The sequence below is a fragment of the Meriones unguiculatus genome, chromosome X (genome assembly GCF_030254825.1).
Source record: "Meriones unguiculatus strain TT.TT164.6M chromosome X, Bangor_MerUng_6.1, whole genome shotgun sequence".
Classification (NCBI taxonomy): Eukaryota; Metazoa; Chordata; class Mammalia; order Rodentia; family Muridae; genus Meriones; species Meriones unguiculatus.
Window position 1 is genome coordinate 59,404,268 of NC_083369.1, and position 19,403 is coordinate 59,423,670.

At 41.1% G+C, this 19,403-nt stretch overlaps 1 protein-coding gene across 1 annotated transcript in view; it reads left to right on the plus strand.

Annotated features, from left to right (window-relative positions):
- The window catches only part of Btk (Bruton tyrosine kinase), a 45,645-nt gene extending 26,458 nt beyond the window's left edge, over positions 1-19,187 (plus strand). The window contains exons 6-19 of the mRNA XM_060375560.1: positions 1,407-1,535; positions 1,962-2,029; positions 3,154-3,341; positions 3,752-3,814; positions 4,741-4,795; positions 5,040-5,119; positions 5,294-5,421; positions 8,335-8,409; positions 9,127-9,298; positions 9,796-10,012; positions 11,616-11,680; positions 13,044-13,162; positions 14,035-14,192; positions 18,446-19,187. Coding sequence (XP_060231543.1) covers positions 1,407-1,535; positions 1,962-2,029; positions 3,154-3,341; positions 3,752-3,814; positions 4,741-4,795; positions 5,040-5,119; positions 5,294-5,421; positions 8,335-8,409; positions 9,127-9,298; positions 9,796-10,012; positions 11,616-11,680; positions 13,044-13,162; positions 14,035-14,192; positions 18,446-18,517 — 1,589 coding nt within the window. The 3' untranslated portion in view covers positions 18,518-19,187. The remainder of the gene's footprint in view (positions 1-1,406; positions 1,536-1,961; positions 2,030-3,153; positions 3,342-3,751; positions 3,815-4,740; positions 4,796-5,039; positions 5,120-5,293; positions 5,422-8,334; positions 8,410-9,126; positions 9,299-9,795; positions 10,013-11,615; positions 11,681-13,043; positions 13,163-14,034; positions 14,193-18,445) is intronic.
- Positions 19,188-19,403: the final 216 nt, after the last annotated feature.

The window sequence follows — 19,403 nt, forward strand, 5'->3', positions numbered from 1 at the left end:
TTCTGGCTACCAGGCTTCAGTCATAAATACTTCTACCATCTGTCTACCTGCCCTGCCCTAGATACTTTTTAAAAACTAAATTGTTTTCATACAATGTATTTTGATCATGTTTTCCTTTTCCCAAACTCCTCCCAGAATTTAGAATAATTCTCCCCACCTCCCTATCCATCAACTTTATGTACAGACTCTCTCTCTTAAAAAAATGAAAATCAAAACAACAAAAACCAATAAGACAAAACATCCCTTTGAAATTGACTACACTGTAAGGTTTTGAAATGCCACTGAATTAATGAACAGTAATTACACCTATATGCAAACCACTTTTTGTCAATTACTTTGATTTCTGGAAGATTTTTTTGAGCTACCAGCCCTGTGAGGGAAATGAAACTGCATTTGTATTTTGGCAGTAAGATTACATACATATATATATGTATGTAATCTTACTGCCAAAATAAGATTACATATATATATATATACATACATAAGATTACATATATATATGTAATCTTATTTCTCCTTTCTTTACCATACATACATATATATGCACCACACACACACACACACACACACACACACACACACACACACAGAAAGAAAGAGAGGGAGAGAGAAAGAGAGATACAATAGTGATCTGGTACAGAAAAAACATCCTTGCCTCTGGATTGATGGGCAGTATCTCGGCTGCATATAAATATATATGTCCATCTTAGTCAGTGGCCAAAAAAGATGGGAATGTGGTGTATTTTGCTTTGTATATGTGTTTGCTTTTTCTCAAATTTCCCTCAAGGTCAGCTCTGCTGATTATTCTATGTACACAGGAAGTTGCTGCAAGTTCTCTCTAATGGAGGTGTCACTAATATATGACCCAGGTTCCAGGCAGAGTAGCTCATACCTGGAACCTCAAGACAGGAGACTGAGGCAGAGGTCATTAATGTTGAGTGAATTCTAGGCCACCCTGAGCTACAAAGTGAGGCTTTTTCTCAAATAAGAAAATAGTGACTCAGGAAATGGGAACCAGGAAATTGGTATACTAAAATATCGAATGAGTTGAACCTGGGCACATTTATTTCCCTTATCTGAAAATCAAACACATTTCACAACTTCCTTGCAGGATAACGACTACTGGGAAAACATAAATACTATCTTGTCTGGGTTCTCGAGCCATCAGCTAGTTTTATTGTCTTGACTGGAGTATACACATTATGACAACTGTGTAGGAAATGCTTTGGGGCAATGCAGACAGGCAGGCCAGGCTACTCCTGTGAACCAAATTGGCTGCTTATTGCTTACCCCTTCGGTGTGGTTAAGGGGAGAGAGTAGTTGTTTGATACTCATATTTCCCTCTGGTGAAGAGAAAAGCAGGCAGATGGCATGTCCTGTGAGATCTCTCTTCTCTCTTGCCACAGTAATCCGGTATAATAGTGACCTTGTACAGAAATACCATCCTTGCTTCTGGATTGATGGACAGTATCTCTGCTGCTCTCAGACAGCCAAGAATGCTATGGGCTGCCAAATTTTGGAGAACAGGAATGGAAGTAAGATATCTAATCAATATAATACAATTCTCTCTCTCTCTCTCTCTCTCTCTCTCTCTCTCTCTCTCTTTCTCTCCCTCTCTCTCTGTGTGTGTTTGTATCTGTGTATTGTTGGGAATGGAATCCAAGGCTTCATACAACTACTTCACCCTGATTTCTCTTTCCTTTGGCATTATTTCTATCACAATCTCAAGGGTCTATTAAATCGAAGAACACTACACTAATTTGCACATTTTCACTACTAGGGGGAGAGATTAAGTAATGGGGGCTGAAATCCAGCTAGTTTTATGCTAAAATGGGTGCCTAGGCACCCAGAATCTTTTTGTGACTAGTCTAAAGGCACTGTATACAACAAAACCCAGGACTCTGTCCCTGGGTCCTACCCTAAAATGTTTATCATAGTATCACTGGCTTCTTGTTTTACAGGCTTAAAACCTGGGAGTTCTCATCGAAAAACGAAAAAGCCTCTTCCCCCTACCCCAGAGGAAGATCAGGTATAAAGGGAAATTACATACAGCTGTGGGTTAAATAAAAATCGGTTTTCACCAGGCATGGTGGCACACACCTTTAATCACAGCACTTGGGAGGCAGGCAGGTGGATCTCTGTGAGTTTGAGGCCAGCCTGGTCTATAGAGTGAGTTCCAGGACAGCCAGAAGCCTCGTCTCAAACAAAAAACAAAAAACAAAAAGAACAAAAACAAACAAATAACAACAAAAAACAAGAAAGAAAGAAAAAGAAAAAAAGTGTGGTGGTGACACACCTTTAATACCAGTGCTTGGGAGGCAGAGGCAAGTGATCTCTGAGTTTGAGGCCAGCCTAGTATATCTACAAAGCAAGATCCAGGATTGCCAGGGCTACCCAGAGAAACCCTGTGCCAACAGCAACAACAAAATGTTGTCAGACCTTGACCACACATCAGAGTGTTAGGCTTGCCTAGAACAGAGAAACCCCATCCAAACAATTAGTCACTGACCACACATCAGAGTGTTAGACTTGCCTAGAACTTTGAAGTCCTCATGGGTGTTATGCTGAGCAAAAGGTTCTGCCCATCTACTTAGACATCTTCTTCAGTGAGACTAGGGTTATAAGGTAGCACTTGGCAGCTTTTTAATGTAATCACTTGTGTTTTTGAGACAGGGTCCTTTCAAGTATGTCTTAGTGTACACCTTTCTGTGCAGCATCTGTCTCCTCTAAGACAATCTGTGGCAATGCACATGCATGCAATGCCAAAGCTGAGAAACTCCACCTTCCACTGTCTTTACTATGCATCAGACTCGGTCTTCATTACTGGTTATATTTATATTTCTATTGGAACTCAGGGAAGTGAGAGCAAGGAAGCATTTCATCTTACGTATAAGATAAAGTAACTTATCTTTCTGAAGATAAGAGGGTCAAAAATCTCTAGAGGTGATCTTCTCATGTGCAGAGTTGGGAGTACCTGCCTGAAACTTAAGTGGTTGTGTAATGGATGTTGACTAAAATATGTATTATTTCTGATGTGGTTTAGAATGGCTTCTTTCTTCTGAAAAACCTTAGAGTTGGAAGGAAGAAGGAAAGGAGAATGTTTGGTGACTAGCCAACTGTCTCCCCCTACTACTTTTTCTCCTAATCACTCAGATCTTGAAAAAACCACTCCCCCCTGAGCCAACAGCAGCGCCAATCTCCCCAAGGGAGCTGAAAAAGGTTGTGGCCCTTTATGATTATATGCCAATGAATGCAAATGACTTACAATTGCGAAAGGGTGAGGAGTACTTTATCCTGGAGGAGAGCAACCTACCATGGTGGCGAGCACGAGATAAAAATGGGTAAGAGCACCTCTCCATCCCGTCCATTCCCTGTCCCAGCCTTTACCTGCCCACTCCATTTGCATAGAACATGCTCCACATGATTCTCCCCATGTGTCTGGATCAGGGTTTGTTCTCCTCACACTACAATGAGTATACTCTCCCTTCAACTATTACCTGGTGTACAGCTTTTAACACAGCATCCATCACCTCTAAGATCTGTGGTGATGCACATGCATGCAACACCAAAGTTGAGAAACTCCGTCTTTCACTGGCTTAATTATGCATCAGAAAATAGATCTTCATTACCTGATATATTTATATCTCTATTTGAGATTTGGTCTGAGCTCAGGGAAGTGAGTGAGTACAGGAGTCTGTTAACCTGAGGGTCAAGAAGGACTCACTTCATGATCATATTGTCTCTTCTACAGGCAGGAAGGCTACATCCCTAGTAACTATGTCACTGAAGCAGAGGACTCCATAGAGATGTATGAGTGAGTATGCTTATATTCTCAGCTCACAAACTTCCAGGGGAAACAAAGCACAGTATATACTTTTTCTACGTTTGTTTGTTTGTTTGTGTTTTGAGACAGGGTTTCTCTGTGTAGCCTTGGCTGGCCTGGAACTTGCTCTGTAGACCAGGTTGGACTTGAACTCACAGAAATCTTCCTGGCTCTACTTCCCAAGTGCTAGGATTAAAGGTGTACACCACCAGAGGCTGCTTTTTTGTTGGTTTGTTTTGTTTTTGAGACAGGGTCTCTCTGTGTAGCCTTGGCTGTCCTGGACTCACTTTGTAGACCAGGCGGTCCTGGAACTCACAGAGATCCATCAGCCTATGTCTCCCTGAATGCTATAATTATAGGTATATGCCGCTGCGCCTAGATGCCTGCCTTTTAAAAATATGTACAGCTTTTATTTCAGTATTGATATAAAATTAAGAACCAATTCAGTCAAATGATGCCACCAAACCCAGTTAGTGTCTGCATCTTGTTAGGATGTCCACTCCAAAATCCATATACTTTTGAGTGCTGAAGAGGTTTTCAGATTCCCAAATTCAGAAGCATCTCACTCAAAGAACTGAAACTCTCACAGGAGACATTTGAAAGTATGAAAACACCAAAATTGATCCAGAGCCCCTTCTTCCCTCATCATTGAAGTGGACTGTCCCTGAGTGAACCAGTCCTTAATATTTTCCCTATTAATCCTGCTCCTTGTCTGCCCTTTACTCTCTGTATCCATGAGTCCTCGGTGGCTACTTGGGCTTTGGAAGGGCTAGTGTGCTGTGTGAATAATTGATATATCTTTGACAGTGTTTGAATGAAATGATCAAATCATAGTATGAGTGAGCCCTGGAGGATGCTCTAACTTCCATGACACTTAGACATGGCCTACAAGCCAATCAAGCACTTTCTCTTCACAGGTGGTATTCCAAGCACATGACCCGAAGTCAAGCTGAGCAACTGCTAAAGCAAGAGGTGAGTAGAGGCCACAAGCACAAGGCATTTTCTGTACACAAACAGTAAAAGCCAAAAATTGGGTCCAACCTTAAACTGGAATCCCAGTTCGACTTTTGATGCATTAAAAGTAAAGATGTTGCATCTCGACATGGACCTCAAGAGGAAAATCAGGGACACTCTATTTTCTCTGTCCCAGTTTGGCCAGGTAGGATGCAGATATGAACAGCATTTTCTCTTACAGTGAACTTTTTTGTTGTTTCAGGGAAAAGAAGGAGGTTTCATTGTCAGAGACTCCAGCAAAGCTGGAAAATACACGGTGTCTGTGTTTGCTAAATCTGCAGGGTAAGTGTTATTATTCCAGTGCCTCAGGGACAAAGGCCAAGGGTGCCTCCCAGAATTTCCTTGTGGTTTGCCTCTCTTGCTTCCTCAGCCTTAAACTCAAAACTCACCGTTCCTTACTCTCTGGATCCTCCCGTATCTTATTCCCAAGTTACTGACTGAATACCATTTCTTCAGGGATCCTCAAGGGGTGATACGTCATTACGTTGTGTGTTCCACACCTCAGAGTCAGTATTACTTGGCTGAGAAACACCTTTTTAGCACCATCCCAGAGCTCATCAACTACCATCAACATAATTCTGCAGGTGAGTACCTGAGGCAGCTGACAAGGCTATCTAAACACCTAAAGAATCAATTCAAGGCAAACGGTGAGAGGAAGAGTACTCATACAGGGCAGTGTGAATTAGTTAGGAAATTAATAACCAACTAATGATGCCGGAAGCTTTTCTATTCAAGAGGTAATCACTCCTCACATCCAATAGGGATTGACTTTTTTTTTTTTAGTCTAATGATAGCAAATTGCACCCAACATTGTAGGCAACTGTTCTGCCCCTGAGCAATTTCCTCAGCATTGTTTGTTTTTACTTTTGTTTTCCTTTGGTTTTTCAAGACAGAGTTTCTCTATGGAGCCTTCGTTATCCTGGAATTCACTTTGCAGACCAGGCTGGTTGGCCTTCAACTCAAAGATTTTCCTGTCTCTGCCTTCCAGTGCTGGCATTAAAACATGTGCCACCATGTCTGGCTTTACTTTTTATTTTTTTAATTCTTTGAATTAAAATGGACAGTGGTGGCACACATCTTTAGTCCCAGTACTCAGGAGGCAGAGGCAGGCAAATCTCTCTAAATTTAAAGACAGCCTAATATACAGGATGAGTTCCAGGACAGTAATGGCTACAAAGAAAAATCCTATCTCAAAAAATAGAGAGAGAGAGAGAGAGAGAGAGAGAATGTGTGTGTGTGTGTGTGAGAGAGAGAGAGAGAGAGAGAGAGAGAGAGGAAAAAAGAAAAAATTGATTCTTTGTGAATTTCACATCATATACCCCAATCCCACTCATTTCCCTGTCCTTTCATATCTACCCTCTACCCTTGCAACCTCCTTCTCAGAAGAAAACAAAAAATAAGAATAGAAATTAAACAACAACAACAACAAAATCTTGCCATGAAGCTGTGGTGTGTCCTGGTATGTCACATAGTATACCCTTTTGCCTAAACAGCTTGACTTGCACATGTTCATTGCAATTAGTTCAAGTCTGGTTCAAGGCCTCAGACTTCTGCTACACTCTCAATACAGGATTCTCACTAGGACTCCTCTTAGGTATCCCATTATTGCCCTGAGTCATGTAGAACTTGCACCTTTGGATCTACAGGACTGGCTCCTTTATGTGCTTCAGCAGTTCATAGAGGGGGTGGATGTTGGGGTGTGCCAACGCAGAGATATGGATATGAGCCTAAGTGGAAGTTGAATTTGTCAGCCCACTGCTCTCCTGGTCCACCACTACCAGGACCAGCTCTCCCACTTTGCCCCAGCATGGGGAGGGCCAATTCTCCCGTTCTCACTCCCTCCGGGCTGGTTCTCCCTTGCCTCCACCACCAGGAACACCTCTACTATGCTGCCCAGGTGAGGTAGGGGAAGTTTACTTTTTTGTTTTTACAGAGGCTCTCACTATGTTATTCATTCTGGCATGGAACTTAGTCTGTAGCGCAGGCTATCCTTGAATTCATGATTCTCCTGCCTCAGCTTCTGAGTTGGGATTACAGGACTGGCAAGACTGATTTTTCTCTTCCTCTTTCTTCTTCACATATTTTTATTATTTTTAATTGGTGTGTGTGTGTGTGTGTGTGAGAGAGAGAGAGAGAGAGAGAGAGAGAGAGAGAGAGAGAGAGAGATCAAGTGTTTGTAGAGGCCAGAGACATTGGAATCCTTGGAATTATAGTTATGTGTGTGCTGGGTCCTCTACAAGAACAGTATGTGCTCTTAATCACTGAGCAACTTCTCCAGCCCAGGACTGATTTCTTGGTGCTAAGGGAAGATAATAAAGAGACTAGTGAGTTATGAATCAGATAGTGTTCACTAGCAATTATTCATGTTTTTACCATGTACTCTTGCAAGTCACTCAGTTCTAGAAAGGAATACAGTTCTGAATCAAGATCCTTGGCTGAAAACATACAGGTTAGACAACAACAGAACATATTTCACGTACCCACAAACTAAGATGATGAAAGAAGGGGAGACTGGTGAGGCATGAACCCTTGGGAATCCTTCACTGAGAAAGAAGAATGTGAGCTAAACCCAGGCTGGGACATGGGAATATATTTAGCAAGAGTGGTGTTTCTTTCTATTTTGTTCTATATTTTCACATTTTGTCTCTATTTTTATTTTCTTTTGAGATAAGATCTTGCTGTTTTGCCATGTAGCCCAGGTCAACCTCTAACTGACAGCAATCTTCCTGCCTCAGTCTCCAGACTGAAGAAATTACGGGTGTGAACCACCATACCCAACATCAGGGAATATTTATATTATTATTATTATTATTATTATTATTATTAAAAATTGGTTAGGGGAGAAACCTTCAGAAAACACTGTGGGTTGGTGGAGACCTTCTGGGATTCAAACTGAATTAGAATAATTCATACTAGAATTGTGAGACATTTTTAATTTTTTATTTTATTTCAGTTTATTTACTTTACAAACCAGTCGCCCCCCCTTCCCTCCCTTTTCCCCTCTCCTTTTCCTCCCAGAAAAGGGGATCTCCCCCTTTCCCCCATATCAACCTTCCACAACACATCAGATCACATCAAGAATGAACATATCTTCACCCACGGAGGCCAGGCAAGGTAGCCCTGTCAGGGGGAAGTTATCCAAAAGCAGGCAATGGAGTCCATGTTAGAAACAGACTTCCCCCTGCACTTGCCAGGTGACCCTGATGCCCACCAAGCTGCCCATCGGCCACATATGTGCAGGAGTTCTAGGCCCAGACCACGCATGCACCTTAGTTGATGTCTCAGTCTCTGTAACTATGGTGGATTTGGGTTAGTTGTCTCTGTTGGTCTTCTTCTGAGGTTCCTGCCCCCTCCGGGTCCTTCCAGCTTTCCCCCGAACGCTTCCACAGGACCCCTGGAGCTCTGCCCCATGCTTGGCTGCAAGTCCCAGCATCTGTCGATGTGCACTTGCAAGGAATCCCATTACCTATGCTGACATTGTGACCTCTCTATTTCAGGACTCATATCCAGGCTGAAATATCCTGTGTCTAAACGAAACAAAAACGCTCCTTCTACTGCAGGCCTGGGCTATGGTGAATGCTTATTTTTGTGGAGTTGGGTGGACTGGCAGTTTTATGAATTACCTCAGTAAACCTTACCTTATAGGATGGTCTTAAGCTACACTGTTCTGTGCTAGCTGTCTCTAGAAAGGGAGGGCTAGACGGAACCAAGACTTTTAGCAATTTTCTCCCTCTAGTGGTTACATCTGGTACTGCAAAAAAACAGATTCATCAAATTGTTGATGGTTTAAATTTTTACATTTATTTATTTGTGCCTGTGCACATACATATGCAATAGCACACATGTGTAGGTCAGAGGGACAACCTGAACTTGGTTTCCTTCTTTCAACATGTGAGTTCATGGTTCAAACTCAGGTCTTCCAGCTTTGTGGCAAGCACCTTTACCTACAGAGCCATATCACCAGCGCTGTTTACTGTGTAAAAAAAAAAAATTTCAACATCATTTATGAGTCTATTAACTGTCATTATTAATCTAATAATAATTGGATTTTGGAAGGATCTTTGGTCTATCTTCTTGCCTTTTGTCCAATTTGTACCTAAAATTTCCCAATTCCTCCAATCAGTAACCCTTTCCCCCTGAGATACCTGAGGAAAGAAAGGTAGATTAGTACTCCTGAGACTATTCCCTTTACTGTTTTTCCTACTTATTCCCTAGCATGGAATCTTATATATTGTAGTCATTATATATGAATGTCCCATCAAAGAATCACAACAAGACTTTCTTGTTAGGATCATGGGAAATTGATCCAAAGGACCTGACCTTCTTGAAGGAGCTTGGGACTGGACAATTTGGTGTAGTGAAATATGGGAAATGGAGGGGACAATATGATGTGGCCATCAAGATGATCAGAGAAGGCTCCATGTCTGAGGATGAATTCATTGAAGAAGCCAAAGTTATGATGTGAGTTACATCCTAAATTCAACTCTCAACCCAGTTGCAGGAGGAGTCTAGGAACTTCTAGGACAACACACTGTGGTCTAAGATGACTTATAGTAAGAGGAACTTAGCATAGGGGTCTGAGGTTACCTTACAGAATTGCTAAGGTAATCAGTTCTCTGATCCTGGTTGAGAATAGTATTGAGTATATATATGGCGCCTCTCAGTATCATTTTGGGGTATATGTACAATATTAGACTTTCAAGAGAAAGTATAATTTTGCCTATTGTTTTCCTAAGCTTGGGCTTGTTCCTTGTTCATTTGGTAGACTCCAAATCCATGCCCACCTCCACATTTGAGGAACTTTTGGGGTTTGTGATGGGAAGGAGAAAAAAAATAACCTTTCTATTATGGTACCCTATTGGATGTTCCATGCTAGGCTAGTCCCTTCCCTCCCCTGCCCTTTTATGACTAGTGTGTAGGGGCAAAAATGGAGGACTAGCTCCTTTCTTCTTTCGCAGGAATCTTTCCCACGAGAAGCTCGTGCAGTTGTACGGAGTCTGCACCAAACAGCGCCCTATCTTCATCATCACTGAGTACATGGCTAATGGCTGCCTCTTGAACTACCTGAGGGAGATGCGGCACCGCTTCCAGACTCAGCAACTGCTGGAGATGTGCAAAGATGTCTGTGAAGCAATGGAGTACCTGGAGTCAAAGCAGTTCCTTCACCGAGACCTGGTGAGCATTCAGAAGGACTGGGGTGGGGATCAAAGAGCGGAATGAGCATTGGAAGCGATAGCGTACACACTGTTGAGGGTTGCAAGTGCCAGCATTTAGATTTTCTCTAGAAAACACTACAGATTAAGTATGCATCTGTCCCAGTGTTGAGCCCAGCAGTTGTTTCCAGCCTGAAGTTCAACAGGCCTGCCACTTGTCCTGAGTCCTTACTACCTATGAGAAAACAGTACCCACTTTACATTTTTGAGCAGACTACTTCCGTGTTTCCCCGTGGGACTGCTCCTGGCACAAGGCCATTACTTGATTACATCAGAGTCACAAACATGACCCATGGATACATTTTGATTCACTTTTTTCTTTTCTTTCTATTCTATTTTATTTTTGAGACAGGATTTCATGTAGCCCAAGCTGGCTTTGGACTTCTGATCTCTCTCTCTACTCCCAAGTTTAAGGATTATAAGTGTTCACTACTATCCCTGGTTTATGGAGTGTTGGGAAACTGAACCCCGGGCTTCATGCATGCTAGTCAAGCATTCTTTCAACTGCCCATATCTCTTTTAAAAAATGTTTTATTATAGTCAACAAACACTTAAAGAGGAGCATTTTACGTTAAAAACAACTACTGTGCTCTTGAAAATCTAGACCATCTGAGAAGACAAGACCCACAATCTCACTGTCCATGCTAATAATCATCAAGGGCTTGGATGCAGCTCTCTCCTTCATAGCAGGCCTGTGTGCTCTACTTTCTGCAATCTCCACCCACCCCACTTCACTCTTTTCTTGCCTGCTTAGCTCCTGGAGGCATCAGTTTGTGTCTCTGTTTCTGTCAGCCAGAAGAAGACTCAAATTGCCATGTTCTCCCTGCCAGAAAGGCAGAAAACAACACAAACTTGCCCAGTGTTTCTTCTGAATTCTCTTAGCAGTTGTTCTCCATGCGATGGAAATACAGCAAAATTTCTCAGGGTCATAAGTATGCCTCATAATCTTGGTACTTTCAAAACTGTAACAGGAAGATTCCCATGAGTTTGAGGACAGCCTAAGCTACATAGTGAGTTCTCAGTCAGCTTGGAGTACAGAATAAGACCCTCTCTCTTTACAAAAAAAAAAAAAAAAAAAAAAAAAAAGGCAAGGGAGATAGCTTTTTTGGTAAAGATCCTGAAAAGTAAGAAAAAAACATCCCAAGTTCAGATCCCTAGCACCCATATAAAAACCAGGGAATATAGCACACATCTGTAAGTCCAGCACTGGGGCCTTAAGGAGAGACAGGCAGGTCTCTGAAGCTCATTAGCCAGCCTAGCCCAGTCACTAAGCTCTAAGCTCAGAAACTCTGTCTCAAGAAATAGAGTGATTAAAAAAGACATCTGATGTCAACCTCTGACCTCCACATGCCCACATATAACGCATGCATATACAGCTCCACGGGCATGCTCATGTTCATGAGTGCAAGCACACACACCTCAGTAGCATCAAATAACTACTAGGTGGAAGGTGCCTTTAGATAAAGGCCATGGGTCTTCCCTGCTGCATTTTGCTGGTAGACAGAGCTTTACATTTTAAACCTAAGGCCAAGGATGCAGTCTCACAGTTATTTTCTGTACTGTAGGCGGCTCGAAACTGTTTGGTAAATGATCAAGGAGTTGTGAAAGTATCCGACTTTGGCTTGTCTAGGTGAGTGTACCTTTTTCATCTTCCTATTTATTATTTATTTTGGCAAAGGTGTTGTTCAATGTGGTCTATGCTGGTCTTAAACTCAAGAGTATTCTATTTTACCCCAGCTTCTCCGTTGCTGGGATTACAGGCATTGCTACTGCATCTGATTTTATCATCTAATGTGAAAATAGCACAAAACAGACAGGAGCACATTGTAATTTTTAATCTTTGTTTTCTTTTTCTGTTCTAATTTTTTGCTTTTGTTATGTTTTGTTTTGTTTTTGTTTATTGAGACAGGGTCTCTTATATAGTTCTGGCTATCCTGGAGCTGGTGGGATTAAAGGCGTGCACCATCATGCCCGGCCTTTCTATTCTTATTGTAGTGTCTTCTAACATCTGCCCACACCTTTTCTTATTCTGAATTATTTAGGTCAATTATTAAATTATTATTAAATTACTAAATTATTTTGTATTACTAAATTATTATTTATTTTTCACTTTTTCTTATATTTCTTAATTTTTAATTATTTTTAGATGAAGTCTCACTCTAGCCCAGACTAATCTGGTACTCACTGTGTAACCCAGGCTGGTCTGGAACTTAACAGTGATCATCCTTGATCATTTGGCTCAATCTCTGGAGTCCTGGGATTCCAGGCATGAGCCACCACCCCAGGTTTATCTTTTCCTTTATTGTTAGATCCCATTTCTCTTTTTCCTCTGCACCCATCCTCATCCTCCCTTTCCTCATCCTTCTATTTCCGCAATATCTGAATTTGATCTGCTAAACCTTTCATTACTCCTTTCTTGGTCTAACCCTTACTGGCTACTGTAGAATAAAAGAAAAGGGAAAGAAAAAATGCAGGGAAAGAAAAAGGTGATGTAGAAAAGTTTCAGAAAAGGAGTCCTTATTAGGTTTTCCCCATTTATTCTTATTGTAACCATATTGTCAACCAGGAAAGCTAAATCAGAAGTCAAGATAGGAGCTGAGCATGGTGGCACAGGCTTTGTAATTCCAGCTACTCTGCAGGCTGAAGCAGTACCATGACTGAAAACTCAAGGCCAGCCTATATGATTTAGTGAAACATTGTCTCAATATTTTTAAGTACAAAAAAGAACTAGAAAGTGTTTATCATGTTTAGCATGTGCAAGAAAATGGGTTCAACAACATGAAAGGCAAATGAATACATTTATAAAGAGAAAGAAATGAAAACAGAGATTTTGTTAAAAGTAACATTTGTAAAAGGCATTGGCTGGCCAGCAGAGGCGTTTGAGAAAGAATGTAAATGTGAATTTGTGCAGCCTTCATGGGTGTGCTGAGAAGACTCAGGCATATAACAAGCAATCTAATTCTTAATGGCAACAAGTCTTGAATCCTTTGCAGGTATGTCCTGGATGATGAATACACCAGTTCAGTAGGTTCTAAATTTCCAGTCCGGTGGTCTCCACCAGAAGTGCTCATGTATAGCAAGTTCAGCAGCAAATCTGACATTTGGGCTTTTGGTAAGTAGATAAGAATATACAGATTAGACTGGCAAGATGGCTCAGAGGGTAAACTGCTTCTCATGCAAACCTGAACAAGTGAGTTCAGTCCTCAGAACCCACATAAAACCTGGAAGAGTAGAGAATACAGGCGCTTGTAATCCCACTATGCCCCTACCCACAGATAGGAGGCAGAGACGGAGAATCACAAGTAGCCGATGAACCAGCTAGCCTGTAAAATGTACAAGAGAGACCTTGTCTCAAACAAGGTGAGGATCAACACCTGAGGCTGTTATCTGACCTCTAATGTATGCTATAGTGCAAGTGCTCAAGCATGTGTACTCACACACAAACCCACACACACATGGTGGGGGAGAATGGGGGGTGGTAAGAGGAAAGAGAGAATATAGATTAAACAGCTGAAAAAAGAACATAATGGGAAAGTTCAAACTTGCAATACTGTTTTTTATCTGATCCTTGTCTACTTCTTATGTGTCAGGAACCACAAGGGTTTTTGAGGACAAAATAGCTAGCATAAGCTCTGTCTTCTTTGAATTACAATATATCCTGGGAAACAAATAGTTCATTATTCAACAGCTTCTGAATGCTGATTATGTACTAGGCACTCTGCCAGACCCTGAAGGAACCAAGACAAACAAGACACAGTTTCTCTTCTAGAGTAACTAATGGTCTAGCATAGTGCAACTCTGATAGCCACCAGTGCAGCCAGAACTATGGGAGAATTCTGGACAAAATGCACAATTCATAGAGGAAGACATCAACTTATTCTACTCTTGAAGGTTCATCCAGAACGATTAGGCTCCATGTCTTCCAAAAAGAATGAGTACACTTATTACTCTCTCTCTCTCTCTCTCTCTCTCTTTATCATCTAGGGGTTTTAATGTGGGAAATTTACTCCCTGGGGAAAATGCCATATGAGAGATTTACTAACAGTGAGACAGCAGAACACATTGCTCAAGGCTTACGTCTATACAGGCCTCATCTGGCATCAGAGAGAGTATATACCATCATGTACAGCTGCTGGCATGAGGTAAGTGTTATAGTGTTCCCTCTTAAATTATTCCTTTCAACTTAATTTCTCATTTAGCTGGCCAATCCCTATTCTCCATGGTCATATATCAGCTGGGCACAGACTTAGAGCTGCATCTGTTTTCTCACTCTAGCTTGCATCCCAATCCTCTGATGGCTTTTCCATGCCCACCCTAATCCTCACAAGAGTATCATTAGCAGACCCTAATACTTATTTCAGCTTTAAGAGTGGGGAGTTTGTGAGACCATGCCATCTAGCAAAGGCACTCAGGTAAGAGAATGGGTGTTACAAAATCTTTACTCAGCCAGGTGGTGGAGGCACATGCCTTTGATCCCCAAACAAAACAAAAGTCTGTAATCATTATCTGGGACTGACTTAGGAGTGTTAGACCCTTCTTTCACTTTACTGGCTGCCAACCTTTCCTAGTTGAGGTTCTAAAGAAGACTTTAAAAACCCTGTTGCCTATGATGGACCTAAAATAGTTTTTGCTTGTCTGCTTTGGTTCTTTGATTTTGCTTCTAAAATATTTTAAAATTATTTTATAATTTTATGTGTGTGGGTGTTTTGCCTGTATGTGTATTTATGTACTGTGTTCATGCCTGATGCACGTGGAGAACAGAAGAGGAAATCATATTCTCTGGAACTGGAGTTACAGGCAGTTGTGAGCCACTTTATGGGTGCTGGGAATCAAAACTGGGTTCGCAAGAAGAGCAATCAGTGCTCTGGCTCGTTGTAGATATTTTAAAATTTTATTTTTACCATAGATTTTGAGAAGGTGCAGTTGTATCATTTTGAAAATAAGGTTTCACTATTTTAAAAATGCTTTGCTGGGGCTGGAAGTTCTGGCTCAATTGATTTGGCATCATAAGCCGGGTGTGTGATGTAGGGGTTTGAGACTGGGTCTCAAATTGTCAGGCTGTACTCAGACTCATTTTGTAGCCAAATCTGACTTTCAATTTCTGGTTCTCATGCCTCCACCACCCAAGTGCTGGAGTCACAGGCATGCATTACTATGCCCTACTACTAAGGATACTTTTTAGCTTTAGCTTTTTTTCTTTTTTTTTTTTTTTTTTCTGAAACATTGTCTCTCAACATAGCCCTGGCTATTCTGGAACATACTATGTAGACCAGGTCAACACTGAACTCACAGATATCTACCAGTCTGTTTCCCAAGTGTCAGGATTAAAGAAAGGCAAATGTCCCCATGTTCAGCCTCCAGAGGAATTTATTTTTAAGTTACTTTTTTTCTTTTTCAAATTTTTATTTATTTATTTTATTTTTTAAATATCAGTTACAGTTTATTAACTTTGTATCCCAGCTGTATCCTGCTCCCTCATTCCCTCCCAACCCCACCCTCTCTCCCTCATCTCCTCCCATGCCCCTTTCCAAGTCCACTGATAGGGGAGGACCTCCTCCTCTTTCATCTGACCCTGGTTTATTAAGTATCTTCAGGACTGGCTGCAAAGTCCTCCTCTGTGGCCTAGCAGAGAGGGGTGTGTGTGTGTGTGTCAAAGAACCTGCCATTGAGTTCATGTCAGAAATAGTCCCTTTTCCCCTTAGTATGGGAAACCAGTTGGTTACTGAGCTACCATGGGCTACATCCGAGCAGAAGTACTAGGTTACATCCATACATGGTCCTTGGCTGGAGAAACAGTCTCATAAAAGACCCCTGTGCCCAGATAAATTAGGTATCCAGAATATATAAAGAACTAAAGAAGTTAAAAAGCAACAAATCAAGCAATCCGATTAAAAATGGGGAACAGAGCAAAACAGAGAATTCTCAGTGGAGGAATACAGAATGGCAGAGAAACACTTAAAGAAATGCTCAATGTCCTTAGCCATCAGAGAGACGCAAATCAAAATGACCCTGAGATTTCACCTGACACCCATCAGAATGGCTAAGATAAAAAACTCAAGTGACAACACATGCTGGAGACGGATGTTGTGGAGAAAGGGGAACTCTCCTCCATTGCTAGTGGGAATGCAAACTTGTACAACCACTTTGGAAATCAATCTGGCACTTTCTCAGACAATTAGGAATACTGCTTCCTCAAGATCCAGCTATACCATTCCTAGGCATATATCCAAAAGATGCTCAAGTACACAATAAGGCCATTTGTTCAACCATGTTTGTAGCAGCTTTATTCATAATAGCCAGAAGCTGGAAACAACCCAGATGTCCCTCAGTTGAGGAATGGATACAGAAATTGTGGTACACAATTTACACAATGGAATACTACTCAGCAATTAAAAACAAGGAAATCATAAAATTTGCAGGCAAATGGTGGGAACTAGAAAAGATCATTCTGAGTGAGGTATCCCAAAAGCAGAAAGACACACATGGTATATACTCACTTATATAGACCTGTAAGATATGATAAACATAATAAAATCTATACACCTAAAGAAGATAAACAAGAAAGAGGACCCTGGGTAAGATGATCAATCCTCACTTAGAAAGACAAATGGGATGGACATTTGATGTAGGAGCAAACAAGTAACAGGACAGGAGCCTACCACAGAGGGCCTCTGAAAGACTCTACCTAGCAGTGTATCAAAGCAGATACTAAAACTTATAACCAAACCTTCTGCAGAGTACAGGGAATCATATGAAGGAAGGGGGAGTTAATATGACTGGAAGGAATTTTTAAAAATTTAAACTATTGGGCTTCTTTCCCAGATATTCTGGATAGGTACATCTGCTATGGAACACACAAATCCTTTCAAGTTTCGCAAGACCTTCTGATACTTGTCTAGTTTTCAAAACCAGTGATTTGAGTACTATGAAATTGATAACCCTTCAGTTTTGACAGTTCAGGTCACTGTGTCATGAATCCTTCCTGATTTATCAAAGACAAGTGAGACAACTAGGCATATGTAGTCCCAAAACTAAAAAATCTGAGGCCAGAGGGTTTGACACAAGTTTCAGGATAGCCTTGCTACATATTGTGTTCCAGGGAAGCCTGGAATATACATATATATGTGTGCATATGTATATGTATGCATATATGTAGATATGTATACATGTATATATGTATGCATATATAGACATATATACATATATAAAGAGAGTGATATCCTATCTCAAAAAAAACCAAAAAATTAAAACAAATTTTCAAATTTTCTTTTTAAAAAATACCAAATATCAGCCAGGCATGTGGCATATGCCTTTAATCTCAGTACTTGGGAGGCAGAGACAGGTGAATCTGTGTAAGTTCAAGGCCACCCTGATCTATATAATGAGCTCTAGGACAGCCAGGGCTATGTAGAGAGATTCTGTCTCAAAACAAAAGAACAAACAAAAAAATGGCCTAGATCAAAAGCCCTCCAAAAGAGCCTTACTCTGACTGGATCTCCAAAAGATTTGTAATCTTACCGTCAAACTAACAAAAGCCCCGGTTGCTCAGGGTCCATTCCAGGCAAACAGTCTTCGGCTTTGCAAAGGTAAGTCTTTTGTTCATTTAGCTTTGTGATGACAGAAAGTAAATTGGGAACCTAGTTAAACATTATCCTTACTTATAGGAGTTCTGTTTGGCAAACCAGTTAAGCACACTTGATAGCCATCTCCTTTCCAAGCCCTGAAATAATGAGATAGTGTGTATAAATTTGCAATGAACTTATCTTCAGTTTTAATCAGCCTGTCAGCTTAATTTGAAAATTTGTTCCTATTACACAAATAATTTGAGTTATGCTAGGCAGTGGTGGCCCATGTCTTTAATACTAGGAGAGGCAGAAGTATCTCTCAAAGTTCAAGGCCAGCCTAGTCTACAAAAGAGTAATTCTAGAATCATTTGCTTAACAGCCAGGTGAAAACAGAGATAAGAAGTCCTTGCCTGGTTTCTGGACAGAGATGCAGGGAAAAGTAAAGGCAAAAGTTATCAGTATTATGGGCACTGGCTGCTCATTCAGAGGACCTAGTTTCAACTCCCAACTCCAACATGGCAGTTCACAACTGTCTGTAATTCCAGTTCCAGAGGATCTGACACCCTCACACAAACAAACGTGCAGGCAAAACACCAATGCACATAAATATAAATTATAAAAAATATAACTTGAGTTGCTAAGATGAAAAGCACAGAGTGGCTTTATGGAGACCTGCTATGCATTTTTCTTCTATGTGTATTATCAAGAAGATATGCTGCTAGGTATTTAGCATATACTTAATATAAGCTTAAGACTTTGTGGTTTACTACTAGGTTCCCTGTGGATTCTGGATTCTATGCTATAACATTGTCCATTTTCTTTGGTTGTAGAAAGCAGATGAACGCCCTAGTTTCAAAACTCTCTTGAGTAACATTCTAGATGTCATGGATGAAGAATCCTGACCTGGTTGAGAAGCTTCATGAATCTACTCCTTTCTCCTTCAAGAGAGAGGCTTTTCCACTTTTCCTGAGGTGGCTCCAGGCTCCCAGGCTCTGTAGCCTTCCAGGCTCCTACTGAATACATAAAGGCCCCAGTACATCTCGGAATGCCTTTCTTCTTTCAGTCCTCGGCATAATGCTTCTGAGAAAAGGCCAAGGAATTTCTGTGCCTGGTATTACCCATAACTTCAAGACTCCTAACAGATTGAATTTGGGATGGGAACATTTGGGGGGAGGGAAAGATGTAAATAGCTCCACTAGTTGTCCAAGAGCTTGTTGGTTAAGTGTTATGAGTTTGTTCGGGGGAGGGGGGGAGGCAGGACATACGGGAACGGTGCCATCAAGATGGGAGTGTTTGTTTTGATATAATAAAATTACTTGAAAGAGTGAAGGAATCTCCTATTTTAATTCAGCACGCAGCAGCCCAAAGCTCCCTGTCTGAAAATTGTAGAAAGTCGTGTGTCATTAGTTTGGTGTATTCCTAATCTAGAACCCACATTACACCCTTCTTTCTCTTGTTTAAAGCTTGCCCCCGAGTTCTAAATGAATTCTCAAACCTTGCACTGTACTTGGCACACCGTAGATGCATAATATCATTTGAATAAATCTTAAAATTAGGAACAGAATCAGCCAGAGCCTCATTTCCCTTCATTACGAGGAAAAGTCAAAGAACAGGGGAGGCAGTTAATTGGCAAAAGAGTTCTGGTTTGGGAGTCCTAGCTGAGAATGCGCGGGCCAATTTGGAAGTGGGCAGGGCGGAGTTGTAGGGGCGGCCCTTTACTGGACCACGTGGTATGAAGCAACTTCCTCTTTTCCTTTAGGCTATTCTTTTCTTTTTTACATTTTCACT